The 27,842-nt window shown below is 44.5% G+C and overlaps 1 protein-coding gene across 2 annotated transcripts; it reads right to left on the bottom strand.

Moving 5' to 3' along the window:
• Positions 1-393: 393 nt before the first annotated feature.
• LOC109869184 (protein bicaudal D homolog 2) lies at positions 394-27,824 on the bottom strand. Of its 2 annotated transcripts, XM_020459134.2 has the most exons (10): positions 27,560-27,823; positions 26,125-26,458; positions 21,326-21,538; positions 20,922-21,074; positions 16,037-16,501; positions 12,758-13,657; positions 12,161-12,337; positions 6,560-6,711; positions 3,301-3,628; positions 394-2,181 (listed from the first exon to the last, which is right to left on the bottom strand). In XM_020459134.2, exons 2-10 carry the CDS (start codon positions 26,371-26,373, stop codon positions 2,176-2,178), a joined length of 2,643 nt encoding a protein of 880 aa, XP_020314723.1. In that variant the 5' UTR covers positions 26,374-26,458; positions 27,560-27,823; the 3' UTR covers positions 394-2,175. The 2 variants fall into 2 exon arrangements, with proteins under 2 accessions (XP_020314723.1, XP_020314724.1); XM_020459135.2 differs by lacking the exon at positions 3,301-3,628 and having other exon boundaries at positions 27,560-27,824.
• Positions 27,825-27,842: the final 18 nt, after the last annotated feature.

Here is a 27,842-nt window from a genome sequence, read left to right as displayed (position 1 = left end):
TTTTTAAAGAGCCGTTTGGGAGCCAAAAGAACCGTCTCTTTTTGGTGAGCTGAGCCGAACGAGCAGGCTGACTGAAAAGAGCCAGGATGCCCATCACTAAAGGAGACGGGAACGGTTCAGGTTAAACACGTTTTACTTTGCCCACATTGGGAACAGCACACTGCAGTCAGGGGCTTCTCACTCTACGCCCCCTGGTGTAGGGGGAAGGGCCGGGACTTCATTCAACCAATCACAATAAGTTGCGTGAATCCTAGGGATCTAACATCAAATGAATTGGCTACATAACGTGCTTCAAAAGTAGCATTACCTCAGCTTCTGAATTGTCAAGTCATTAGGGGAAAGCACTCAAAATCCATTTTAAAAAGGAAAAGAGTTTGTTTAGAATACCACATGTCCAACGATTACAGACACAGACAGTGGCCTTCCTTTATTCTCCATCACACAATAAGTGGTGCACAGGTCAATAAAATTAACTTACTTTACATACGCAGAAATTGATGAACACCATTTGGGTTCTATCGACACAAAATCAATTTACAGATGAGACACATTGTCCACATAATACATACTGATGTTGTATGATGATCAGTTACATTTACAATACATGTACAAACACATTGGTGAAAGAGTGAGAAAATGAGGGCTCAAAGAGCAGAAAAATGTAAACTCATACTACTCAACGATGCACCAAAAAAAAGAGCCTATTAGTTTCCTCAAAAGCAAACAAAGAAAAGCTCCATAATCACACAAATAAAATACACACATCATCAGTTCAGTGTTCAATAATACTGTTCATCTTTAAAAAGACTACGTCTAAAATCTACTGACTGGAGGCAGTGGAGGAAAAAACCAAGGCACTATTTCAAAAATTAGAACCACCAATTAGCATCATGTATTGACCTTCACTAAACACAGGACGGAAACCAATTGTACAGAGTTGACCTCAGCCATTTTTTTGAATATTTAAATAAGAAAGAGAGGCCATCTCCAAAAAACATTTAGGTTAGGCTACTAGATATGATTATATGTGGGTCTGCTGCTCAGATCCTGTCATCCCATTGGCTCTGTACTGAGGCTGGCAGTGTGGTTCCTGCAGGGCCCCTGTAGAAGACCATGGCAGCTCTGCTGCCAGGAGAGAAGAACCTTCCAATACAATTAGAATGAATAGATGCCTGTAGTAATAATGACATTTCTATGGAACCATCAGGCTCAGAGGCCCAGCCCTCACAAGGTCCTGAAGAACAGATGTCTGCAGGGTCTTCAGTCTCAGAACAGCAGTGATATCACACAGGCTATGTGGAACCATGTGCACAGTTTTGAATGAAGCATGCCAATCACATATCGCCCAAATCTTTTTCTGAGCTAGTTAATTCAACTGTGATATTAACCTTGAGTCCTGAGACTATGGCTTTGTAATTTCAAATCAGCGATATTGATCTCCTGACTGAAGGGCGTGGCTGGTAGGCCGAAGCCGAACAGTGAGGTACGTCAAAGAAAGACAAGGATTTAACAGTTATCGCCAGTAGGAAATGCAAAGAGCTAGAGGAATAAATAAACATCAAGACAAGAGCGAGACAAGACTCTTCCCTGTGCTTTTAGTATTTCAATATGGTCAGTAAGGCAGCCATTTCTACAGGGGGGGGGGGATGCCCATGAAACCTGTGTTGATATGGGGCACGTCTACTGCCCTACTTTCGACCAAATCCATATGAGCCCTGGTCAAAAGTAGTGCACTAATGTAGGGATAGTGGTCAGGAGCAGTTGTCTATGCGGTCTGACACCACTGGCAGAAGCCCGTTCCCTGTCATGTTGCCAGGCTAAAAGTCTTCACTAGTGTTAAAAAGACATGCAGAAGCATCAAAGTGGAATATAGAACCTTGCATAAATACACGTCGACAGCAGGACAAATAAAGGGTAGATAATACTGTGCCGGTCAGGAAAACAATCCTTTACTTCATGAAAATAAAATGAGCTTTTTTGCTTCTTTTACAGTCCTTTACTGGTTGCATGCAGGTAGAGGCATCTTTGGTCGGTACAGAAGGTGGGGAGATGTGTTCGGAGCAGCCAGTCCACTGGGTCTGGGATGAAGAGGATGTCTTGGGAGGAATGATGACATCAGGAGGGTTCGACAGGGAGAACACAGGGGATTGGGGTGATCAGGATGGCTGACTGGTTTCACCGCTGCAGAGACAGGGGGAGGCAGATGCATAAAAACAAAAAGGACATTTAGTAATAAACCAAAAGGACCAGAACAAACTGAAAAAGGATACGGTCACCGATCCAAAACACAACAAATGATTAAGACAACAGGTATGAAGAGGTTGGCAATTGACAATAGTTTCTGGGGCTATGTGGTGCTATTAGTACAAAACCTATGCTGAGGCTGGGTGTATTGCATTATGCTAGTTTACTTTCTCTAATCTGGGCAAAATTCTTCAGCACTGCTGAAGGTGTGCAAAGGTAGTTGGTTAATGGTTACGACTATTTGAGACTAGAGAAAACTCATGTTGACGAAACGTCAAAGTGTCATTGGTTGCATGAGCGTGATTCACTGTGCTGTGACCTACGACACCTGGCTGGTTGTGGATCACTGGTGCCTCTAGAACCGGGCCTACTCAAACTACTCTGTGATTCTTCAGTGTTTCTATGACCTGGGGCCTGTCTGGTCTTTCTACCAGCTCTACTGGTCTGACTAGGGGTAGAGAGGGGAGCTGCTGTAAGGCACCTTGAGGTTGGAGCAGAATTTGAACGGGAAGAGCTTGTGGATGTCATCTCTGAAGAAATTGATTTGTAAACAACGTTGTGTTGTTTTCTACGAACAGAAACCTCCAAGGTTGTCTTTAACACTGGCTTAACAGTGTCCTGTTTGTCCAATATGTTGACAGAAGGGACACAGCAAGACCTGGAAGAGGCCAGATTCTCTATCGATCTGGAATTGAAAGACTTTACTCTGGAGGCAGAGGACGAGGAGCACAAAGTACGATTGGAGAAAAAGGTGCCTTCACGATTAGGGCCTAAAGCCCCTCTGGCACCACTTACAAAAGCACGGCCAAAGACGGCACTATCCAGGGAGCTGGACGACCCTCTACGGGAGTCAGACTGGGTGTCATCCTGCTCCTCCCAAAGACTCAGCCCTGCTCGGAACACATCAGTGACACTACGACTTCTAATGAACGTGGCATCCCTGGGGAGCTTGGCTGCTCTGCGTGGTCGGGGAGCGGTACAAGAGGAAGAGGTATGTAGGGGAGGAAGAGGGTCAGGATGGAAGGAGGTAGTGGTGGAGGAAGACCGGGTTCTTACAGGGCTGGTGTGGATGCTGCGGGTGAGGGCTCGGAGGTGATGGGTGGCGGTGCTGGGCACATTGTTGGTGAGCACCGGGCTGGAGCGGGGGCTGTTGCGGCGGGGGCTCCGGCCCGTCTTGGTGCCTAGCTCCTTAGCCCTGGCGCGGCGGGGGCTGCTGCCGAGGCCGTGGGGGGACAGAGGGGCCTCCAGGTCCTCCAGGCGCTGGGTCAGGGCCAGCTTCTGCTGGATGGCCATGCGGAGCAGGGAGTTCAGGGTCTTCTTCTCATCCTCCGCCACCGCTAGCTGCCTCTGCATCTCGTCCAGCTGGGTGACATACTGGTCACACCTGAAGACACATGCATGTTAGAGCAACACAATCACACATTTAGTAGACACGTTAGACAGTTAAGTATGTTATAGGAACTGTGCAATTAGACAAAACATATTTGAATTATATTTTGTATATCTCAACAGCTATGACGAAAAGACAGAGAGAGGAAGATGACAGACACAGAGTACACAAAACATTAAGAACACCTGCTCTCCCATGACACTGACCAGGTGAATCCAGTTGAAAGCTGTGACCCCTTACGGATGTCACATGTTAAACCCACTTCTAATCAGTGTAGATGAAGGGGAGGTGACAGGTTAAAGAAGGATTTTTAAGCCCTTGAGCCATGGGTTTTTCGTGTGCCATTTAGAGGGTGAATGGGCAAGACAAATGATTTAAAGTGCCTTTGAACAGGGTATGGTAGTAGGTGCCAGGCGCACCGGTTTGAGTGTGTCAAGAACTGAAACGCTACTGGGGTTTTCATGCTCAATAGTTTCCCCGTGTGAATCAAGAACGGTCTCCCACCCAAAGGAAATCCAGCCAACTTGACAACTGTGGGACGCTTTGTCGTCAACATGGGCCAGCATCCCTGTGGAATGCTTTTGATACCTCATAGTCAATGCTCCAACGAATTGGGACTGTTCTGAGGGAAAGGGGGGGTGCAACTCAATATTAGGAAGGTGATGAGAAGACCGACAGTAAGCTCACATGAGACAAACCCAAGAGAAAGAGAGAAAGCCAAGAAAATACAAAAACAAAGCTACGTTTAGTTTCCGAATTCATTGAATAAGTGTTACAATTTCTGAGTGAGGTCAACATGACACTGTGGGGAAGTTGCTCTAAATGTCCACTTGGTGGCACCATTACACAAAGTTCACCAAGTCATTTCAAGAGGGTCTGTGCTCAATGCAGTCAGTCAGAATCAGACAGGGTCTTTCAAATGCTAGGTCTAATCAAACGTCAGCGAATTTACTGCCGCTAGAGAAGAGACCGAGCTTAGTGTAGTGTCCATGCCTCAATGAATTGAGGCTGTTCTGAGGGCAAAAGGGGGTGCAACTCAATATTGTATGTTTTGTACAATCAGAGTATTATGCAATTCTATGATTAAGCACATAAAAATGTCAAGCGCACACGCACACACACACACACACACACACACACACACACACACGAGGTCCCATACTGGGAAGAAATCTACTTCAGCTAAACACCCACCCCTACTTAGGCCAAACCTTAGAAATACAGACACCGTAGTCCCGAACAGTGTAGCCAACATCAAGACACAAAAAACCAAATCCCTTTGTCCTGCCACACACTAATTAAGGATATACATGCCAACACTCAAATACTGTATCTGCCTACCAACACACAGAGCACCGCAAGTGAGTCAGGGGCATAGCCTGCATGGGGAGGGAGAAGGATCCCTACACAGAGGGGTGGGGAGGGAGAAGGATCCCTACACAGAGGGGTGGGGAGGGAGAAGGGAACGTTGCGTGGAGTGGCTGTCCCGACACAGGTCGGTCCAGGGCAGTGCATGTGCGTGCTAATCTGCACGTGAGAAGATGGATTGTTGCGGACTGCAGAGTGGTAAAAGGCCTCTAATCTGATTAGACGACACTGTAGTGACAATGTCTAGTACGCGTCCCAAAATGGCAGCCTATTCCCTATTTAGTGCGCTCCTTTAAACCAACGCCCATAGGGCTCTGGTTAAAACGTAGTGCAGCATAAAGGGATAGGGCTCCATTTGGGACGTAGCCAACCTTTAGTCCACCATGTCATGGCACGTCGGACTGTCTCATCTAAACAAGAGCCATAGGAGCACAGACACTAAGCATGACGATTAACTTTAGCTGATTTAAGCTGGAGAACAATTAGTTCCACTGGAGGGAGTCTGTCCACTGCTAGGTCTACATCTGCTCACAGCAGCAGCGGTAGGATAGTCTGTGGATGTGCAGGCCGAGTGGAAACGAGGCCTAGAACGGTAATGCAAAACAAGGCCGACCACAGGACTTTGGACAAATGTCACGCAATATGTACATTTTTGATTGTAGCATAACACTAATTGATGCAGAAAGTGTAAATACTTTTTCCTGTGTTTTCCTCAGAGATTTGAAATGGAGCGTATCCACTTGCCAGGCTGAATTCTGTTTCAGAATTATCAAAAAGAAGAAATGAAAACAGTGCTTCTCCAACTCAGGTCTCTAGATTGATGTTATTCTCTGTGATTGTGAATATATACTCAACAAAAATATGAACACAACAACTTCAATGATTTTACTGAGTTACAATAAGGAAATCAGTCAATTAAAATAAAATTCATCAGGCCCACCCACTTGGGACCCAGGCCCAGCCAATCAGAATGAGTCCCCCCCCCCCAAAAAAATTGGCATTATTACAGACCGAAATACTCAGTTTCATTAGCTGTCCAGGTAGCTGGTCTCAAGACAATCCCGCAGGTGAAGGTGGATGTGGAGTTCTTGGGCTGGCGTGGTTACATGTTGACAGTGGAGGCGGCTTATGGTAGAGAAATTAACATGACATTTTCTGGCAACAGCTTTGGTGGACATTCCTGCAGTCAGCATGCCAATTGCACGCACCCTCAAAACATGCGATATCCGTAGCGTTGTGATACAAAACTGCACATTTTAGAGTGGCCTTCTATTGTCCCCCAGCACAAGGTGCACCTGTGTAATGATCATGCTGTTTAATCCGCCTCTTGATATGCCACACCTGTTAAGTAGATGGATTATCTTGGCAAAGGAGAAATGCTCACTAACAGGGATGGAAACAAATCTGTGCACAAAAAGAGAGAAATAAGCTTCTTGGTGTGTATGGAACATTTCTGGGATCTTTTATTTCAGCTCATGAAACATGGGACCAACACTTTACATGTAGCGTTTATATTTTTGTTCAGTATGAAAGGAGAGTATATAAAAATGACTGTACCTGCTGGTGAACATGACCCTCAGTGAAGAGAAGGTGGCAGCGTCCTCCTTCAGGGCCTTAAGCTCGTTCCTCAGCTTCACCATGGTCTCAGACACCATGCTCTTCTCCGTCTCGTACTTGGTCTTCAGGTTGCTCAGAGCCAACTCTGCCGTCTGGAATAGAAACATTATGGCTTGTTTGTTTTGTTCTCCAGCTGTAATATCAAGAACAAAACACACTTCAAAGTTGACCTCTCATCTGTCAGTGCAACTGAACAAAGAAAATGACCATGATTGTATGGATGGGGCACTGGTCGTTTTGGCATTCTATTTAGATGTAGTCTAGTCGTAGTCATTTTAAGTAGATAAGTCTGTCAGTTGAATACTGATTTAGTCCATTTGCAGTCAAAATTTAGTCAACTATATTCCCTTTCATTTTAGTCACATCACATTTGCATTGCCTCATTAACCTCTAGTAAACAGAAATCACTGACTGCCATGTGCACAAACGTACATAACCTTGTCCTACCAACATATTGTTCTGCATACCACCCTATTCTCTTCCCAACAGCAGAAATATGACAAACATGTACGAGAATCATCTGCCGATGTAAATTCATAATTCAGCCTACAAAGATATTACACATTACATACAAACCAACCGCGCGTAAGAGAGGGACAGCGTCGCAGTCACCAGATGGTGCCGCAAAGTATTATGGGTTGCACCTCCGTCACTAAACTTCAATTCCGAATCGAGTCCAAAGTCCCCGTGCTTGAGTCCAAGTCACGAGTCCCTATGGCTGAAGTCCTGGTCCAAGTGCTCGTGTCTGAGTCACTAGGTCCACATTAACTCAAAATAAAAGTCATATACCCAGTCAGATTAGTGTAGAATCAAGAGGAATTGAGTCAAATTGTTTGCTATCCTTTTCCCTTTCTTTCTGTGCCACCAAATGTTTGCATATAGGCTACTGGTAATGTCACCAGGGTCACGTTCAGTTGCATAACGTTTTCCAACACTGCAGACAGAAATTCAATTAATCGAACCAACGTTATTCAACATGTCAGAGAGGCATGTTTGTTCTGCTATCTGAATGTTCCAAAACTTTGCGTCCCGCTGAACGCGCCCCAGGTTATTATCTATAGCTAGCTAATGACGTAACATGACTGAACAAGGTGTAGCCTAAACATATGGTTAAAATGGTCCGGTCCGCAAGTAGCCTTGTTTTAGGAACGGCCCGCGATATGCTTTATGAATGTAAAATGCAGGCCTCCCGAGTGGCACAGTGGTCTAAGGCAGGGCTAGCTGTGCCACTGGAGATTCTGGTTCGAGTCCAGTCTCAGTCGCAGCCGGCCGCGACCGGGAGACCCATGGGGTGGCACACATTTGGCCCAGCGTCGTCAGGGTTTGGCCAGCTGGGATGTCCTTGTCCCATCGCGCATTAGCGACTCCTGTGGCGGGCAGGGCGCAGTGCACGCTGACAAGGTTGCCAAGTGCACGGTGTTTCCTCCGACACATTGGTGCAGCTGGCTTCCGGGTTAGGTGGGCATTGTGTCAAGAAGCAGTGCGGCTTGGTTGGGTTGTGTTTCGGGGACACACGGCTCTCGACCTTTGCCTCTCCCAATTTCTTATGGGAGTTGCAGAGATGAGACAAGACAATTGGATACCAACAAAATTGAGGAGAATCAAAACGGGTAAAAAAATATATATAAAAAAATTACTAAACAAAATTAGATTTGAAAAAAATAAATCTAAAATGTAGTGCCGGTATTACGGGTTCTATCTTTTGAACGGTAAGGGTTAGAATCTGTTTTCCTGAGGCTTGGCTACAGAACCTGGCTATGAAATGCAGTGGGGAAAGTGGGAGGGCTGAGCGAGACTACAAATTATAAGACTGTTTTTCTCTCCCTTGAGCATAGAAAAGCAGGCAGTCTTTTCACATTTTTTATAGTCTTACTCTAAAATGGATTAAATCATTTTTCCCCCTCAATCGACACACAATAACCCCTTATGACAAAGCAAAAACAGGTTGAATTTTTTGCAAGTGTAATTCAAATAAAAAACAGAAATACCTTATTTACATAAGTATTCAGACCCTTTGCTATGAAACTCGAAATTTAGCTCCAGTGCATCCTGTTTTCATTGATCATCCTTGAGATGTTTCTACAACTTGATTGGAATCCACCAGTGGTAAATTCAACTGATTGGACATGATTTGGAAAGGCACACACCTGTATATGTAAGGTCCCACAGTTGACAGAGAATGTCAGAGCAAAAATCAAACCATGAGGTCAAAGGAATTGTCCGTAGAGCTCTGGAGACAGGATTGTGGCGAGGCAGATCTGGGGAAGGGTACCAAAACATTTCTGCAGCATTGAAGGTCCCTAAGAACACAGTGGCCTCCATCATTCTTAAAATGGAAGAAGTTTGGAACCACCAAGACTCTTCCTAGAGCTGGCCAGACGGAAGCCACTCCTCAGTAAAAGGTACATGACAGCCCACTTGGAGTTTGCCAAAAGGCACTTAAAGGACTCTCAGACCATGAGAAACAAGATTCTCTGGGTCGGACTCTCTGCAGCATCATGCTGTGGGGATGTTTTTCAGCGGCAGGGACTGGGAGAATAGTTAGGATCGAGGGAAAGATGAACGGAGGAAAGTACATGGAGATCCTTGCTGAAAACCTGGTCCAGAGCGCTCAAGACCTCAGACTGGTGCGAAGGTTCACCTTCCAACAGGACGACGACCCTAAGCACACAGCCAAGACAATGCAGAAATGGCTTTGGGACATGTCTCTGAATGTCCTTGAGTGGCCCAGACAGAGCCTGGACTTGAACCTGATCGAACATCTCTGGAGAGACCTGAAAATAGCTGTGCAGCGACGCTCCCCATCCAACCTGACAGAGCTTGAGAGGATCTGCAGAGAAGAATGGGAGAAACTTCCCAAATACAGATGTGCTAAGCTTGTAGCGTCATACCCAAGAAGACTCGAGGCTGTAAACACTGCCAAGGGAGCTTCAACAGAGTAAAGGGTCTGAATACTTATGTAAATGTGATATTTCCATTCTTTATTTTTAACATATTTGCAAAATAATCTAAACTACAGTTTTTGAAAAAGCCACGGGGTATGAATACTTTCCAAATACACTGTAGCGATACTTGTTTTACTATTAAACTCAATACACTAGGCACAAATGTCAGTTCAACGTCTAGTTTCGATTTGGTTGTCAACGGGAATTCAACAAGATATCAACCAAGAATTTCACTGCGTCATTGGATTTAGGTTAAATGTTGGGTGAAATACTAAATTCCCTTATGTTGATAACTTTTTGCAAATCCTATCAGTTTTCCACATTGATTCAACGTCCTCACATTGCATAGTTTGGTTGAAATGACGTGGAAACACTGGTTCGACCAGGTCTTGCCCAGTGAGAATGCTGGGATTGTTTTTTAACCAGGTAAAGGGTAGCTAACTAGAAGGCAGACTAGTTAGCTACGGGGAAGCAAGAGAGTCGTCTGCGATGTGTAAAATCAGAGGCGGAGCCTGTCTGTAGCTCACCAGCTGATGTAGGCTGTGGCGTGGGCTGCGCATCGGTGCTGCTCATTAATTTTGCTCATCACTGGAAAGTTCTCAATCTCTCCAAAAACTCTTGTCCTGTCCACTTAGTACTCAGATAATTTTAGTCAACTGAAATGAAAAATAATTTTAGTTTTTTTCTGGTTCTATTTAGCCAGTTATAGTCTTTTGCCTCTGAAAAATAAGTGTTTCACGAATATTTGGCACTATTTTTATTGACAAAATTAACACAGATGGGACATATTTGTAGCGATGAAAATATCAACCCTTTAATTAAACAGAAGCAAGAACTACAGCATGTACCCCGTCAAAGCTTTACTGAATGAAATGGCTTTTCTAGCAGTGTGCCACTGTGGGGAACAAAGGAAGCTTAAGCAGAAATGTAATCATATTAAGTTCATAATAAACAGAGCGAGCGACAGAGCAAGCGAGAGACAGAGAGGCTACCCTAATCGAGCAAAGGTTAGCCTTACAGTGTGTGTTTGCGTGTGCGTGAGAGCGAGAGCGAAAGACAGAGAGGCTACCCTAATCGAGCAAAGGTTAGCCTTACAGTGTGTGTTTGCGTGTGCGTGAGAGCGAGAGCGAGAGACAGAGAGCGAGAGAGACAGAGCGAACGAGCGAGAGCACGAGAGCAAGCGAGAGAGCGAAAGCGAGAGCAAGCGAGAGAGCGAGCGAGAGCAAGCGAGAGAGCGAGCGAGAGCAAGCGAGAGAGCGAGCGAGAGCAAGCGAGAGAGCGAGCGAGAGCAAGCGAGAGAGCGAGCGAGAGCAAGCGAGAGAGCGAGCGAGAGCAAGCGAGAGAGCGCGAGAGCAAGCGAGAGAGCGCGAGAGCAAGCGAGAGAGCGCGAGAGCAAGCGAGAGAGCGCGAGAGCAAGCGAGAGAGCGCGAGAGCAAGCGAGAGAGCAAGCGAGAGAGCGCGAGAGCAAGCGAGAGAGCGCGAGAGCAAGCGAGAGAGCGCGAGAGCGAGAGAGCAAGAGCGAGAGCGAGCGAGAGAGCAAGAGCGAGCGAGAGAGCAAGAGCGAGAGCGAGCGAGAGAGCGCGAGCGAGAGAGCGAGAGCAAGCGAGAGAGCGAGAGCAAGCGAGAGCAAGCGAGAGAGAGAGCGAGAGCAAGCGAGAGCAAGCGAGAGAGAGAGCGAGAGCAAGCGAGAGCAAGCGAGAGAGAGAGCGAGAGCAAGCGAGAGCAAGCGAGCGAGAGAGCGAGCGAGAGCAAGGGAGAGAGCGAGAGCAAGCAAGAGAGCAAGCGAGAGAGCAAGCGAGAGAGCAAGCGAGAGAGCAAGCGAGAGAGCGAGAGAAAGCGAGAGAAAGCGAGACAAAGCGAGACAAAGCGAGACCAGGAGAGTGAGGAGGGGTTGACAGCAGAATCAGGTCAGCCATGTCGGGATGCATACAGAGTAGAGGGGAGAAAGGAGCAGTGTACTGGAAGATCTCTGAGGAAAACGTCATCCTTCTCCAACTACAGCTCTCCATCTCTACACTCAGACCATCCAATGACGTCTAGCCTACCCCTTCCCCCTCTTCTTAGGGAATATCATGTCAACTGTTCATGGAAAAAATAAATATTCATCTAAAAAAAAAGATGAAAGAGTGAACTGAACAGAGGAATGTGCCCTGCAGGCAGACTGGTGGATCTAGCCGTCAGAAGGGGTTTATTGACAGAAAGCTGGAGCAAAACTTTACTGTTGTTGCTATGGGTCAGATACCCAAGGAAATAGAACAGGATGAAAGCAAGCTTCACAACAAGCAAAACAATGGAGAAAGACCAGAGGAAGACCTGTTAAATGTTCAGTTGTTATCAAGTAAGAATGTTCTCTACAGACTTTGGTCTGAGGATTACAGGTCAGAGTGTGAATGAGAGTCATTCAGCCAGACAAACCCTGAATGGAAGAATAGATCCGCCAGGGAATTAAACTTATTTTCAACACTCATTGATGACCGATTTCAAGATCAATAGTGATTTACGGTGACCTTTCGGAGTCTGACTGGTTGTGTATGTGTCCTGTGTGTGTTCAACTTGGCGTGCCCATTGAGTGATTTGTCTGCAGTGCTGTCTGTACCTGTTTGTTAGCTTTGAGGACCGTCCTCAGAGTGGCGATCTGCTCTCTCTTGGTGCTGAGTAGAGACTTGAGCTTCAGCACCTCCTCCATGAGGGCCTCGCTTTCCAGCTCCCCTCCGCAGCTGATCCCTCCCGAATAGGGCAACGTGCCCCTCTGGCGACACAAATCCACCGCAACCTGGGGCAGGCAGTTCACAAACCATGAGTTATTAGGCTAGTATCGTTATTAGCTATTACTTTCAGTTTCACTAAAGCGATGGACCACTCAGCACAACATGTGTTAGAATTGGTTATCGTCCCAGCCTTTATCAAAGTTTACCAACCCAAAACAAAGCAAGGATTCCAAAATGATCCTCATAAAGGAAGACAAATAACCACAATTGAAATATTATTACATATGTAGTCTTAGTGATCTACAATCTACAGATATCCGCTTTCCCGATCAATGCCAAGCGCCAGACAAGCTGCTTAAAAGCTTTCGGAGGCCAAATAACACATTCGGGACTGTGGGATCAGAATTCAGCATACTACGACCTTACTGAAGTGGCCATTAAATATGTATGTTGAGTGGAAGACAATATGGCGGCCGCACTCGTACCTGGAGGTGTTTGATCTGGCAGCGGATGACAGCCACCAGGTTGCGGACGTTGGAGGGGTCCCTGAAGTCCATGGTGGGGGAGCTGGGGCAGACTGGGGTGGGGGAGTTGTCACGGGAATCCTGGGGAGTACCAGGCCTGCTGTCTCCATCCCCTCCGTGCACTGCCTTCGCAAACAACTCATTGGAGCGTCGCTTGTTACGTCCGTGATGGGGATGGGGGTGCAGGTGGTTGGACTTCCCTCCACTCCCCCCTGACTGGCCCCTGGCCCCGTCGCGGTAGTAGTCCAGGGTGACGCGTTTGGGCGTGAGGTTGTTGCACACACAGATATGGTGGTAGAGGTTGGCCAGCTCCTCAGAGAAGGCCAGCAGCTCCTCCTGTGCCACGCTGAGATGACCCTCAGAATCAGTAGCCACTTTCCTCGTCACGCCGATCTCCTTCTCCAGCTCGCTGATGCGCTCCTGGTCCTGCCGGCTGGACTTGATGCACTGGCGGATCTTCTCAGCCAGCTCATGGGCCTCTCCCCTCCACCGCTCCTTCTCCTGCCGGCAGCGCTGCTCCAGGGCCGAGTAACGTTTCCCCGCCTGGGACAGCTCCTCACGCAGCTTCAGCAGCTCCTCGCCGGCCACCTTCATCCGGGCCTCCAGCACCTCTGTGCTCTTCACGTCCAGCTCATAGTCGTAGTCAGCCAACCTGTTCTCCAGGGTCCTGGTGCTCCCGGCCCCCTGGTCTCCCGCTGCCTTCCCCTGTGGCAGGATGTGTTTCTGCAGCTGCACAGCCTCCAGCTGCTGGGTCAGAGAGCCCACCTTGTCTTCCTGCTCACTGAAGGCCTGCTGGGACAGCTCCAACTGCCTCTGGAGGTCCTGGACCGTGTTAGCCAGACCAGTCTTATCCCTCTCAGCCTGGGGAAAGAGACATGGAAAAACAGAAAATAAGACAAAAACATCTTTGCTGGAAAGAGGCATTATAGATACAGATATATAGATACCAGTCAAAGGTTTGGACACACCTACTCATTCAATTTACTATTTTCTACATTGTAGAATAATAGCGAAGACTCAAAACTATGAATTAACACATATGGAATCATGTAGTAAACTAAAAAAAGTGTTTAACAAATCAGAAAATATTTTATATTTGAGAATCTTCAAAGTAGCCACTGATGGACATTTTCTACATTTTTCTTATAATTTCTTATTTTACTTATGTTCTATTTATGTGCTGCTCTATAAACCAATTTAAACCAAAACCTACGCAAGTAGCTAACTGAACAAATCCTCACTATGAGTAGCTGCAAATTGGCAGTACACCCTATTTGGTAAAATATCAAGTACAAACTATGGCAAGAACAGCTCAAATAAACAAAGACAAACGACAGTCCATCATTACTTTAAGACATGAAGGTCAGTCAATCCGGAAAAAATTCAATTACTTTTAAAGTTTCTTCACATGCAATCTCAAAAACCATCAAGCGCTATGATGAAACTGGCTCTCATGAGAACCGCCACAGGAATGGAAGACCCAGAGTCACCTCTGCCGCAGAGGATAAGTTCATTAGAGTTAACTGAACCTCAGATTGCAGCCCAAATAAATGCTTCAGAGATCAAGTAACAGCCACATCTCAACATCAACTGTTCAGAGGAGACTGCGTGAATAAGGCCTTCGTGGTCAAATTGGTGCAAAGAAACCACTACTAAAAGGACACCAATAAGAAGAGATTTTCTTAGGCCAAGAAACACGAGCAATGGACATTAGACTGTTGGAAATGTTTGATTTTTGGTTCCAACCGCCGTGTCTTTGTGAGATGCAGAGTAGGTGAACGCATGATCTCTGCATGTGTGGTTCCCACCGTAAAGCATGGAGGTGTGATGGTGTGGGGGTGCTTTGCTGGTAACCCTGTCAGTGATTTATTTAGAATTCAAGGCACACTTAACCAGCATGGCTACCACAGCATTCTGCAGCGATACTCCATCCCATCTGGGTTTGCACTTAGTGGGACTATAATTTGTTTTTTTTACCAGGACAATTATCCAAAGCACACCTCCAATCTGTGTTCGGGTTATTTGACCAAGGAGAATGATGGTGCTGCATCAGATGACCTGGCCTCCACAATCACATGATCTCAATTCAATTGAAATGGTTTGGGATGAGTTGGACCACAGAGTGAAGGAAAAGCAGCCAACATGTGCTCAGCATATGCGCGTACTCCTTCAAGACTGTTGGAAAATTATTCCTCATGAAACTGGTTGAGAGAATGCCAAGAGTGTACAAAGCTGTCATCAAGGCAAAGGGTGGCTACTTTGAAGAATCTAAAATATATTTTGATTTGTTTAACACTTTTTTGGTTACTACATGATTCCATATGTGTTATTTCATAGTTTGAGGTCGTCACTATTATTCTACAATGTAGAAAATATAGATATTTTTTACTAAAGAATAACCCTTGAATTAGTAGGTGTGTCCAAACCTTTGACTGGTACTGTAAATATAAATGCAATTTTCTATTATCCCTTTTCCAGGGCATTTCAAAGTGCCAATTATGCGTCAGATTACTCCAGCAAGCATTTGGGTGGCTGAACTAAATGGCACATTCAATACGCGACAAATGTCAGTAATACATTTCTCCAGGTTGATCCATCTTTGCTGAGACAAAAGCAGAGGTTCTCTCTGAGACGGTACACACACACATTTCACCATCCAGTGCCTTCAATCTCACTGCATTATTCATGACGTGGAGCAGCACTCGAGACACACAGCCTCAACATGCTCGTTCAGTAGTCCTGACATCTTCTGGGCCAGGGCGGCAGCATACCAACCCCCGGCTAAGTGCTTTATAAATTATACATTTACACAACTGAAATAGGACAATAAATTATTGGTTGGGACAGAGCATACTGTGGAGCTGAAAGAAGTGTAGAAAAGTGGTAATTGAATGCGCAATGTGGTGTTTGATAGGCCGTTTCAAACAGTTACTGACAGTACAGTTACACGAAGTGATCCAATGATATCTGTAGCAGGATGTGGTCTATAGCAGGAAGCTTACCTGAATGAAACCTTTACAACTCATATATAGGACATCGCCATGGCAAGAAGTACTGCTGATCAGAGACCTAAATCTAGACATTGACACACGTAACTACTAGTCTACAGACCATCTCTGTTACAATCTTTTTTCATTCCAACAATTACTTACTGAAAGTGAAGACCGATGATTACTTGAAATGAGTTAGTGTCCATAGAGTATGTACCAGTACGTACATGGTTTTGATCCCATTGCATACCTGCATGAGTTGCTGTTTGAGTTTCTGTCCGTCAGAGAGGTGCAACTCGCTGAGCAGGTCAGACACCAGGCCAGGGGCAGGCCTCAGGAACACATCACTGTTCCTGGGGGTGGAGAAGCGCTGGACGTGCCCATTAGCCTTGGGGTTAGGAGGAGCGCAACCAGACCCCGGGCCGTCGTTGCAACCGCTATCCTTTTCTTGCTCCCGGTCCCCTCCGCTGTCCCCACTGTCATCCAGCTGCATCTCCAGGTGTGTGACCGAGTCGAAGGGGTTGAGGGCTAGGGCCGAGAGCTCCCTCCTCAGGGTGTTCTTCTGCTCCCGCTCCTCCTTGAGGGCCTCCAGGGCCTCGTCCAGCTGACGCTCGGCGATCTCCCTTAGCTGCGCCGCCTCCTCCAGCTGGGCCCGGAGAACGTCGTCTTGCTCCTCCTTGTGGGTGAGCTCCAGCTTCACCGCCTCGAACTCCACCTGCAGATGACAAGACGAGAGAGAGGCCATGTGATTACAGAGACTCGGAGTGTAGGACTGAGTGTTACGGGCAGGGTTGGGGATTACATGTACATTACAACAACAAAAAATGGTAACTGTAATCTGTTACGCGACCAGCAAAGATATTGTAATCAGATTAGAGATACTTTTGAAAATCTTGATTACTTAAGGATATTACCTTTACATTCAGAAAGGATCTTTGCGGAATTTATTGTTGTTGACAGTTTCTCAATGACATTCAAATCAGCATTGAAAAAGGGTGCAAGTTTAAGTTTGTTCCACCTGAGCGAGTCGGACCACAAATCAGAGACCACTACGATGACACACTAAATACGTTTGATGGATTGTGGGAAAAGAGCAGAAATAGGCTTTTGTAGGCTACAGTCCAAGCTATGTCTTCCAATTTTTTTTTATTTTTTTTTTATTTAACCTTTATTTAACCAGGTAGGCTAGTTGAGAACAAGTTCTCATTTGCAACTGCGACCTGGCCAAGATAAAGCATAGCAGTGTGAGCAGACAACAAAGAGTTACACATGGAGTAAACAATTAACAAGTCAATAACACAGTAGAAAACAAAGGGGGAGTCTATATACAATGTGTGCAAAAGGCATGAGGAGGTAGGCAAATAATTACAATTTTGCAGATTAACACTGGAGTGATGAATGATCAGATGGTCATGTACAGGTAGAGATATTGGTGTGCAAAAGAGCAGAAAAGTAAATAAATAAAAACAGTATGGGGATGAGGTAGGTGAAGAAGGGTGGGCTATTTACCAATAGACTATGTACAGCTGCAGCGATCGGTTAGCTGCTCAGATAGCTGATGTTTGAAGTTGGTGAGGGAGATAAAAGTCTCCAACTTCAGCGATTTTTGCAATTCGTTCCAGTCACAGGCAGCAGAGTACTGGAACGAAAGGCGGCCGAATGAGGTGTTGGCTTTAGGGATGATCAGTGAGATACACCTGCTGGAGCACGTGCTACGGATGGGTGTTGCCATCGTGACCAGTGAGCTGAGATAAGGCGGAGCTTTACCTAGCATGGACTTGTAGATGACCTGGAGCCAGTGGGTCTGGCGACGAATATGTAGAGAGGGCCAGCCGACTAGAGCATACAAGTCGCAGTGGTGGGTGGTATAAGGTGCTTTAGTGACAAAACGGATGGCACTGTGATAAACTGCATCCAGTTTGCTGAGTAGAGTGTTGGAAGCCATTTTGTAGATGACATCGCCGAAGTCGAGGATCGGTAGGATAGTCAGTTTTACTAGGGTAAGCTTGGCGGCGTGAGTGAAGGAGGCTTTGTTGCGGAATAGAAAGCCGACTCTTGATTTGATTTTCGATTGGAGATGTTTGATATGAGTCTGGAAGGAGAGTTTGCAGTCTAGCCAGACACCTAGGTACTTATAGACGTCCACATATTCTAGGTCGGAACCATCCAGGGTGGTGATGCTAGTCGGGCATGTGGGTGCAGGCAGCGACCGGTTGAAAAGCATGCATTTGGTTTTACTAGCGTTTAAGAGCAGTTGGAGGCCACGGAAGGAGTGTTGTATGGCATTGAAGCTTGTTTGGAGGTTAGATAGCAATGGTGGGACTGCTGTCGGCATCCATAGATTATACAACTTAAATAAACGCTTGGAGGTAAGGATGACAGCAGTGGTGGAGTCTACGGTGATACAGATATTACTTATTGTTATCTACATAGCACATTGATGTGATTCACACTGCTGCTCTCTCATTTAGCTATTTACGCCTTACGGATTGTGGTTGTTGTGGGTGGCTGTTCACAAATCTAAATGTGTATTTGAACCCAATAATGTTTGAATTAAACTAGTTTGAGCTGCCTATTAATCATTGTTTTTGAAACCAGTGGACAGCCAAGTGAACAATGTGCTCTTGTAACAGCTGCACAGTGAGGATCCCAGCCTATGGAATAAAAGAGGGGCTTTTATTGCTCAATTTAATTCAAGCTGATAAAAAAAGAAACTCCATAGGAACTTGCACACTTTTGATAGACTTAAAAAGGGTAATCTGTAGTGGCTAAAACTATTTTTGAACTTACAAATTATATATTAATTGATTCTTGAAGAATATAACTTATAAATGCCTCATGAGCTTAGTTCAAATGTCACACTCCATGAGAACCCAAAATATAAGCTGGTTTTCCTCGAATGTTTATAAACATTGTAAATGTATAGCCTCATAACATGGTTAAAACAATAATGTTGATATCATGGATGGTCAGTCCTTCCATCCATAGCTGTCTATTAATCTGAGAGTGGTTACATTTCTCCAGGCCCATCCCTCAGCTTTTTGTTGATGAGTAAGATGAGTTTACATCACATTTACAGTATGCTTATGCGTGACCAGGATGAGAATCAAATCTGTCCCGATTGTTCGTAGAGACTTCCCACATCAGAGATGCCATTGTATCCCATCTGAGATGACTCCCCAACAATGAGTGTGTGTGTCAGACCGACAGGGGAAGGCACTGTCAGCCAAACCCAACACACAAGGCTAGCCCTTATTCATGAACCACTTGGAAAGAATACTCATCACACACCCTCATAGTCTAAACCCAGTAGGAGACGGAAACTTAATGGACAGGAAGAATAGAAGCCTACCAAACACAATATAGTGCTGAGCGATTAACAGTTATTTTACCTTAAATTATATTCTGCTAGTTTATTTCCTGTGAGCTCAAGGCGCACATTGCGGTTTCTATAGAGAGATCAGATCCAGCCTGAACTGTGTGATGTAGTAGGGAGATGTAGTTTCCAACAAGCCAATATTCTGCATAATTACCACATTTTATGCACTAAACTAGCTACAATGACCATAATCCATTGAACATCTACTTGTCCGTTCTGTGTTTCTTTTACGCCTGTTATGAGAGACAAGAATGCGCGATCATGAGGGATATAGAGAGCAAGTGTCGCTTCGCAAGGTATCTCTACCTGAAAATACATGATCAAAGTGATTGCTAGTTAATATTCAGTCAAAAGTAGGCCTTATTTACAAAGTACTGATTTTGTCAGACAGCATGGGTAGCAGCTATATAGAGATGAGATGAAATAATAAAGTAATTAAATACAACAAATGTAATATATACAACTGAAATATTTTATTAAAGTAATTTGAATAAATGGTTAATAAGTGATAAGCAGTAATGGGCAGTCACTACCATCACGGGAATGCATTGTTTTATTCTGTGTTACAGCATTAAACCCAAATAATCAAAACTAAAAACAATATCTTTTTTTAAATAATCGAACCGACCTAAAAAAAAAAAAAAATGTTATTTTAAAAACACTAATTGCTCAGCACTACCACAGAATGATCTGAAACCCCCCATTAAGAAACTAACACTCTCCAGGGCCTCCCGGGTGGCGCAGTGGTCTAAGGCTGTGCCACCAGAGACTCTGGGTTCGAGCCCAGGCTCTGTCGCAGCCGGGAGGTCCATGGGGGGAAACACATAATTGTCCTAGCATCGTCCGGGTTAGGGAGGGTTTGGCAGGTAGGGATATCCTTGTCTCATCACGCACTAGCGACAACTGTGGCAGGCCGGGAGCAGTGCACGCTGACCAGGTCGCTAGGCGTACGGTATTTCCTCCGACACATTGGTGCAGCTCTGTGTTAAGCACCAGTGTGGCTTGGTTGGGTTGTGTTTCGGAGGACACATGGCTCTCGACCTTCGTCTCTCCGAGCTCGTACGGGACTTGTAGCGATGAGACAAGACAGTAACGACTAACAATTGGATACCTCGAAATTGGGTAAAAAATAATAATAATTAACGAACACACTCCTAACGTTTGTTATGAAGTTGCACATTTCTCAGCGGTTACACAAGGTACTGAGTCATTCGAGGTACACATTCCATGACCCTTTTGAGAAGAATAGGAGTATTTTGGCCCAACTATTAAGCAACAGTGTGGCTTGGTTGGGTTGTGCATGGCTCTCGACCTTCGTCTCTCCGAGCTCGTACGGGACTTGTAGCGATGAGACAAGACAGTAACGGCTAACAATTGGATACCTCGAAATTGGGCAAAAAATATATATATTTTTTAACTAACACACTTTTAACGTTTGTTATGACGTTGCACATTTCTCAGCGGTTACACAAGGTACTGAGTCATTCGAGGTACACATTCCATGACCCTTTTGAGAAGAATAGGAGTATTTTGGCCCAACTACTGGCTGTTGTACTGGAGGTGCTGATGGGAGACCAGGGTTGTGTTCAGTAGGGCACACTGTAGCAATAGAAAACTAAAAGCAGTGTTTTTAACTGGACAGGTTCAGCTTTTTCCTCCCAGTTTCAAAAACATTCTCCCTACTGAACAAGGCCCTGTTGTGTTAACTGAGTATTATTATCAGTTAGATGAGTGGTTAGAAGGGAGGAGCTCTAACCTGGTTCTCCTTGAGTACAGACACCTGTTTCTGCAGACAGGTGTTCTCCTCCTCCAGCTCACTGTTGTCCTGGAGCTGACGGAGCTCCCGCACCTTATACTCCTTCATCTCATTCCTCATGTGGCCCTTCTCCAGCTCTGAACACTCACACTCCTGGGAAAAACACACACTCTCAGCATACAGTTGAACTAATAACACAATGTTATGGAAGCACTGCACACTGCTCTTGACACACAAGAAACTAGCAGGAAGTAGAGTGTAAAATGAGCCTATTTAACTGAGACCTACATTTCTCTGTTAGATGGAGAGATGTACAAATGCTACTAAATAGTTACATTCTTCCATATAAGTGAATAGTGGTGTGTAAAGCATTAGGTATGTCAGTGAATGATAGCTATTAATACCTTCTTCAGCTGGGAGGAGAGGCCGGCCTGTCGGTCTATCTCAGCGTGAGCGTTGCCCAGAGCGAGGCGCGCCTGCCGTAACTCGGCCTGCAACTCAGCCATGCTGGTTGCCATGGCAGCCTCCTTGCTGGCAGTCTCCTCCAACAGGCACTCCTCACGGGTCTCCCCATATGCTGTTGCACGCTTGTGGCAGGTCACCGAGTCTGACAGAGCCTAGTTGCACACACAGACAAAGCAAAAAGAGCGGAATTTACTTGGGCGTCATCCAGAGTCTGCCAGAGACCACAGACAGACAAAGACAACAAAAAAAAAGTGCCATTTATTTGGGTGTCCAGTTGTTCGTGTGACCACCATATGGTGGTATGTAAGGCACATGGGTCATCAGTGGGGTGCACCATGAAAGGCAAGCTGGAAATTAAAACACGGTGCCAAGTGGCACATCTACTTAGACCCAAGACTACAAAGATGTATATCGGTGGCACTGGTAATAGGACTCCACAGACCAGCTGTCGAAACCTGAGCAGTCTTGAATATTAAGTACATCCCATGCATATCTTATGCCTACGTGTCATCAGTTGAGAATGTGGTACAAACCAGTTTCATCTGAGACAAGTCAAAGAGGAATACATTCTCTCAAATGACAACTTTGTTCACTTTACCCCACAAATGTAATTTGATAGTTACAACTTCTAAGCAAACAGCTTATACTCATTTAACATCACAACATTATAGGGGTGGTATAGAACCCAAAATCTCTTGAAGTCATACTGCAATTGGAACTAATTAATATGTAAAATACAAGTATGCCCCATAGCAGCTTTCCTTTCACATGTAACATTGAAGTGAAAAATGTGTGATTAAAAAAACAAAATGTGGTTAGTGAATTAGATTTGGTTGATACTGGGAGTGCAGGTGGAGACAGACTCTCAGAGCACAGCAGCAATCTCAACAAGACCAACCTAAAACAATTGAGGCTTACTTCAGTTACCTCTACTCATCCTGATAACTGCAAGTCACTCTGGATAAGAACGTCTACTAAATTACACAATTGAACACCAGGTTGTTGGGTTCTCGGTCATGTTGTTGCAGGAGGTAATGAACAAAAAGAAATGTGCACAAGTCATTCAGTTGCATAAAATGTGGTGTTTACCCAGAACATGCTATGCATATGTACAGTTGAAGTCGGAAGTTTACATACACCTTAGCCAAATACATTTAAACTGAGTTTCACAATTCCTGACATTTAATCCTAGTAAGAATTCCCTGTCTTAGGTCAGTTAGGATCACCACTTCATTTTAGAATGTGAAATGTCAGAATAATAGTAGAGAGAATTATTTATTTCAGATTTAATTTCTTTCATCACATTCCCACTGGGTCAGAAGTTTACATGCTACCAAATAGTAATTGAGTGTATTGCCTATAAAAGTGTTTAACTTAGGTCAAACGTTACGGGTAGCCTTCCACAAGCTTCCCACAATAAGTTGGGTGAATTTTGGCCCGTTCCTCCTGACAGAGCTGGTGTAACAGTCAGGTTTGTAGGCCTCCTTGCTCGCACACGCTTTTTTAGTTCTGCCCACTAATTTCCTATAGGATTGAGGTCAGGACTTTGTGATGGCCACTCCAATACCTTGACTTTGCTGTCCTTAAGCCATTTTTCCACAGCTTTGGAAGTATGCTTGGGGTCATTGGCCATTTGGAAGACCCATTTGTGACCAAGCTTTAACTTCCTGGCTGATGTCTTGAGATGTTGCTTTAATATACCCACATCATTTTCCTCTCTCATGATGTCATCCATTTTGTGAAGTGCACCAGTCCCTCCTGCAGCAAAGCACCCCCCCCCACCCTCCGCTTCAGTTTGGATGGTGTTCTTCTACTTGCAAGCCTCCCCCTTTCCCCCCAAACATAACAATGGTCATTATGGCCAAACAGTTCCATTTTTGTTTCATCAGACCAGATGACATTTCTCGAAAAAGTACCATCTTTGTTCCCATGTGCAGTTGCAAACCTTAGTCTGGCTTTTTTTATGGCGGATTTGGAGCAGTGGCTTCTTCCTTGCTGAGCGGACTTCCAGGTTATGTCAATATTGGACTTGTTTTACTGTGGATATAGATACTTCTGTACCCGTTTCCTCCAGCATCTTCACAAGGTCCTTTGCTGTTGTTCTGGGATTGACTTTTCAAACAAAAGTACATTAATCTCTAGGAGACAGAATGCGTCTCTTTCCTGAGCGGTATGACAGCTGCGTGGTCCCATGGTGTTTAAACTTACGTACTATTGTTTTTACAGATGAACATGGTACCTTCAGGTGTTTGGAAATTGCTCCCAAGGATGAACCAGACTTGTAGAGTTCTAGAAGAAGAAAAAAATCTGCAGTCTTGGCTGATTTCTTTAGATTTTCCCATGATGTCCAGCAAAGAGGCACTGAGTTTGAAGGTAGGCCTTGAAATACATCCACAGATACACCTCCAATTGACTCAAACGATGTCAATTAGCCTATCAGAAGCTTCTAAAGCCATGACACCATTTTTGGAATTTCCCAAGCTGTTAAAGACAGTCAACTTAGTGTATGTAAACTTCTGGAATTGTGATACAGTGAATTATAAGTGAAATAATCTGTCTGTAAACAATTGTTGGAATAATTACTTGTGTCATGCACAAAGTAGATGTCCTAACCGACTTGCCAAAACTATAGTTTGTTAACAAGAAATGTGTGGAGTGGTTGAAAAAGTGTATGTAAACATCGACTTCAACTGTACAGGGTCTGTTAGAAGGTAGGCAAGGGGCCTAGTTGGAATGAGTGGTCAAAAACAATATTACCCAAATGTGAATAAATACAATTACAATATATTCAGATTATTTCTTTATTTGAATGACACTTAATAACCTTTATACAGTGATAATGATGTGTGCTTTGACTCTGATAGGTGTTTTTCCCTGGTATGTTTACCCCTAATACCATAATGTTGTCTGCATCAGAAAAAGCATCTTAGATGAGCATTGGAATTATACTGAACAATTTTTTTTAAATACAACAATTTTACTGAGTTACAGTTCATATGAGGAAATCAGTCAATTTAAATAAATTAATTAGGCCCTAATGAATGGTTTTCACATGACTGGGAATGCAGACATGCATCTGTTGGTCACAGATACCTTAAAAAGAAATGGGCCTCATCTCTACATGGTATTTCTGAGCATTCAAATTGCTTATGCCTGCCCATACCATAACCCCACTGCCATCACGGGGCACTCTGTTCACAAAGTTGACACCAGAAAACCACTCGCCCACATAACGCCATACAGGTGGTCTGCAGTTGTGAGGCCGGTTGGATGTACTTCCAAAACAACGTTGGAGCGGCGTATGGTCGAGAAATTAACAAATTATCTGAAAACCGCTCTGGTGGACATTCCTGCAGTAAGAATGCCAATTGCACACTCCCTCAAAACATGAGACATCCGTGGCATTGTGTTGTGTGACAAAACTGCACATTTTAAAGTGGTATTGTATTGTCCCCAGCACCTGTGTAATGATCATGCTGTTTAATCAGCTTCTTGATATGCCACACCTCTCAGGTGGATGGATTATCTTGGCAAATGAGAAATGATCACTAACAGGGATGTGAACACATTTGAGAGAAATAAGCTTTTTGTGCATATGGAACATTTCTAGTAGAGATAAACTGTAACATATCTATACACATCAACATCGTATGGCACTACAGAAGCAGAAACTGACCTGTCCTCCTGATCACACAAACTGAATTATTCATATAAACACCAGGCCTCGTTTTGAGTCTTGGGGAACTTTCATTCAGCCAAGCTAGTAACATGCAACAACATGATAGAGTATCTTTAAGGGACCTATCAAATGTTCAGTAGGCAATGAATAACTCGCTATGCAACACTGGATTAACAGCTACCTAGCAACATTATGATTGTGATGATTTCTTAGATCAGAACCACTTTGCTAAAAGCTTGGGTAATCAAATCAAATTTGACTCACTAACATTGAGTGGCTGCTGCCAACACACTGACACTGACTCAACTCCAGCCACTTTAATAATGGGAATTGATGGGAAATGATGTAAATATATCACTAGCCACTTTAAACAATGCTACCTTATATAATGTTACTTACCCTACATTATTCATCTCATATGCATACGTATATACTGTACTCTATATCATCGACTGCATCCTTATGTAATACATGTATCACTAGCCACTTTAACTATGCCACTTTGTTTACATACTCATCTCATATGTATATACTGTACTCGATACCATCTACTGTATCTTGCCTATGCTGCTCTGTACCATCACTCATTCATATATCCTTATGTACATATTCTTTATCCCCTTACACTGTGTATAAGACAGTAGTTTTGGAATTGTTAGTTAGATTACTTGTTGGTTATTACTGCATTGTCGGAACTAGAAGCACAAGCATTTCGCTACACTCGCATTAACATCTGCTAACCATGTGTATGTGACAAATAAAATTTGATTTGGGTACTAACAGCAAGCCCGTTGTTTGGCGAATCCCAGGTTGGTTAATAGATAGACATGTGTGACTGGCACTTGTTCACACGGAAGTACTTAGTGTTAGACAAAGCCATAAGAAACGTATGAACGAGGTCTCGTCTCAACTCAACCACAGACAATGTCAGCACCATGCACACATAGTAGTAGCTGTACGTGTGCAAGTAAGGTTTATATTAGCTATATTGAACATTTATTTTAATGGCCCGATTATAGTGTTTCTGCTTTTTAGAAAAATGACTGAGATTCTGCTGACCTCTTTTAGCTGCTGCAGCTCATGTTTGAGAGTCTCGTGCTCCTCCTCCAGCTGGGTGTGCTTCTTCTTCAGTTCGGCGCTCTCCTCTAGCACCACCAGGCCATACCGGGCCGCCTGCAGTTTCTCCTCGTTGGCCTCCTGGAGCTCCAAATTCAGCCTCATCACCTCCACTCTCAGGTCACCGCCACACAGCTCCATCTCCTCATCTCCCTCAGCCCCCATTGGGCCTGACTCCTCTACCTCCAGCATCCTGTCCTCCTCCTGACTGCTGTCTCCCAATGCACCACAAGGACACCTGCTTCTTCCTTCAATCCTCCTGCCTCATTAGTGCTCACTGTGGGAGTGGAGGAAGGAAACACACCGCCCAGGGGCATTTAGGGATCATCATACTGTTCATTGCCACAAATAGTAACCAATGATGTTACAGTTGAAAGCGCAACTAACCCGAGGTAAAACTATGATTTAATTTGACTCCAAAGGTTGCTGACAAGTAGCTAAAATTTAGAGAATACATTTGGCAGCCCAGTCAGTCATCAAGAGTCAGATTAGGTGATTAGATGAGTTTAACCAGTCCCTCTGTCACTTTCTTGTGATCTTTGTTGTCAGGGTAAAGGCCCGTGAGTGCAATGAAAAAAGCAACTACATTTGTAAATTATGTTACAGCATTTGTTTACATGCTCAGTTTTTAGCCTAACATTCTCCCACTTGAGCAAGAAGCTAGCTATCATGTTTTACATTTAATTTTAAATGTAACCTTTATTTTAATTAGGCTAGTCAGTTAAGAACACATTCTTATTTACAATGACGGCCTACACATCATAATTTATACACTTAAGAGATCTGCATGTCTCTTGGGATATTGTTGCAGCATCTAACGTTAGATAACTTTTACAGTCAGTCTCCTGCTGTAACGTAGACTGGCTGTCAAATTCATTTCAAGGCTGTCCAATGAATTAACGTTACCTACAATTCCCAGACACTAACGTTAGCTAACTCATTGGCTGGCTAGATGTCATTCAATCAACGTTAGATAGGCTAACTTGCCAATCATGTTCTAAGCTAGTTAGGAGTCGTTATCTAACTACGATTAGTAAACTAGTTAGTTCAAAATGGATGAACTATGGTTATGTTAGCAGAGTTGAGTCTACCCAACACGAAGATTATCAACTAGCTAACGGTTAACTACTTTAGCAAGCAAGCAAGCGAGCTAAAACGTTCACATTGTCTTGGTTATCCCTAGCTAGCTAGTTGACTTAGGTAGTTAACGTTAGTTGTCAGAACTGTCAAAACAAAGACTCCTACTATAGCTAGTTAGCCATCTGTGATCAGACTAACTAACTAGTTTGTTAGGCAAATTGACGTTAGCTATTTAACGATAGATAGCCGCAAGAGCTAAAACAAGTCAAGTGCATCGCTAGCTTGCTAAATCACTCACCTCCAATATCGTTGCACTTGTGTTGCCAAAAGTCGACGTTATTTCATAGTCGTATATCGAAATCAAGATAACCGGCAGGGTTCAGAGAATTTGACACTTCCCAGTCTGCGTGGACTAGCTAGCTCATCGTTAGCTTACCCACCCAGGTTTCCCGACCAATGTGCGCCTCTTTGGCTTGAGCACGTTGAAAGTCATTGCGCACGGAAGCAACGGGAGTAGACATTAGGGACAGAGCGGTGAAAGACTGCCCCCTACGTCGAGGATCACAACGTTTGGAAGGTGG

The sequence above is a fragment of the Oncorhynchus kisutch genome, linkage group LG24, assembly GCF_002021735.2.
Source record: "Oncorhynchus kisutch isolate 150728-3 linkage group LG24, Okis_V2, whole genome shotgun sequence".
In the NCBI taxonomy this organism is placed as follows: Eukaryota; Metazoa; Chordata; class Actinopteri; order Salmoniformes; family Salmonidae; genus Oncorhynchus; species Oncorhynchus kisutch.
Note: the sequence above shows the minus strand (reverse complement) of the source record. Positions and strands in the feature narration are given on the sequence as shown.

Excerpts from the sequence above, each read along its gene's own strand:
- LOC109869184 (XM_020459134.2), bottom strand. The coding sequence starts at position 26,373 with ATGCTGGAGGTAGAGGAGTCAGGCCCAATGGGGGCTGAGGGAGATGAG. Across the intron at positions 16,502-20,921 it reads CTGTACTCAAGGAGAACCAG|GTGGAGTTCGAGGCGGTGAA; the intron begins GTTAGAGCTCCT and ends TGTCATCTGCAG. Across the intron at positions 13,658-16,036 it reads TCAAACAGCAACTCATGCAG|GCTGAGAGGGATAAGACTGG; the intron begins GTATGCAATGGG and ends CTCTTTCCCCAG.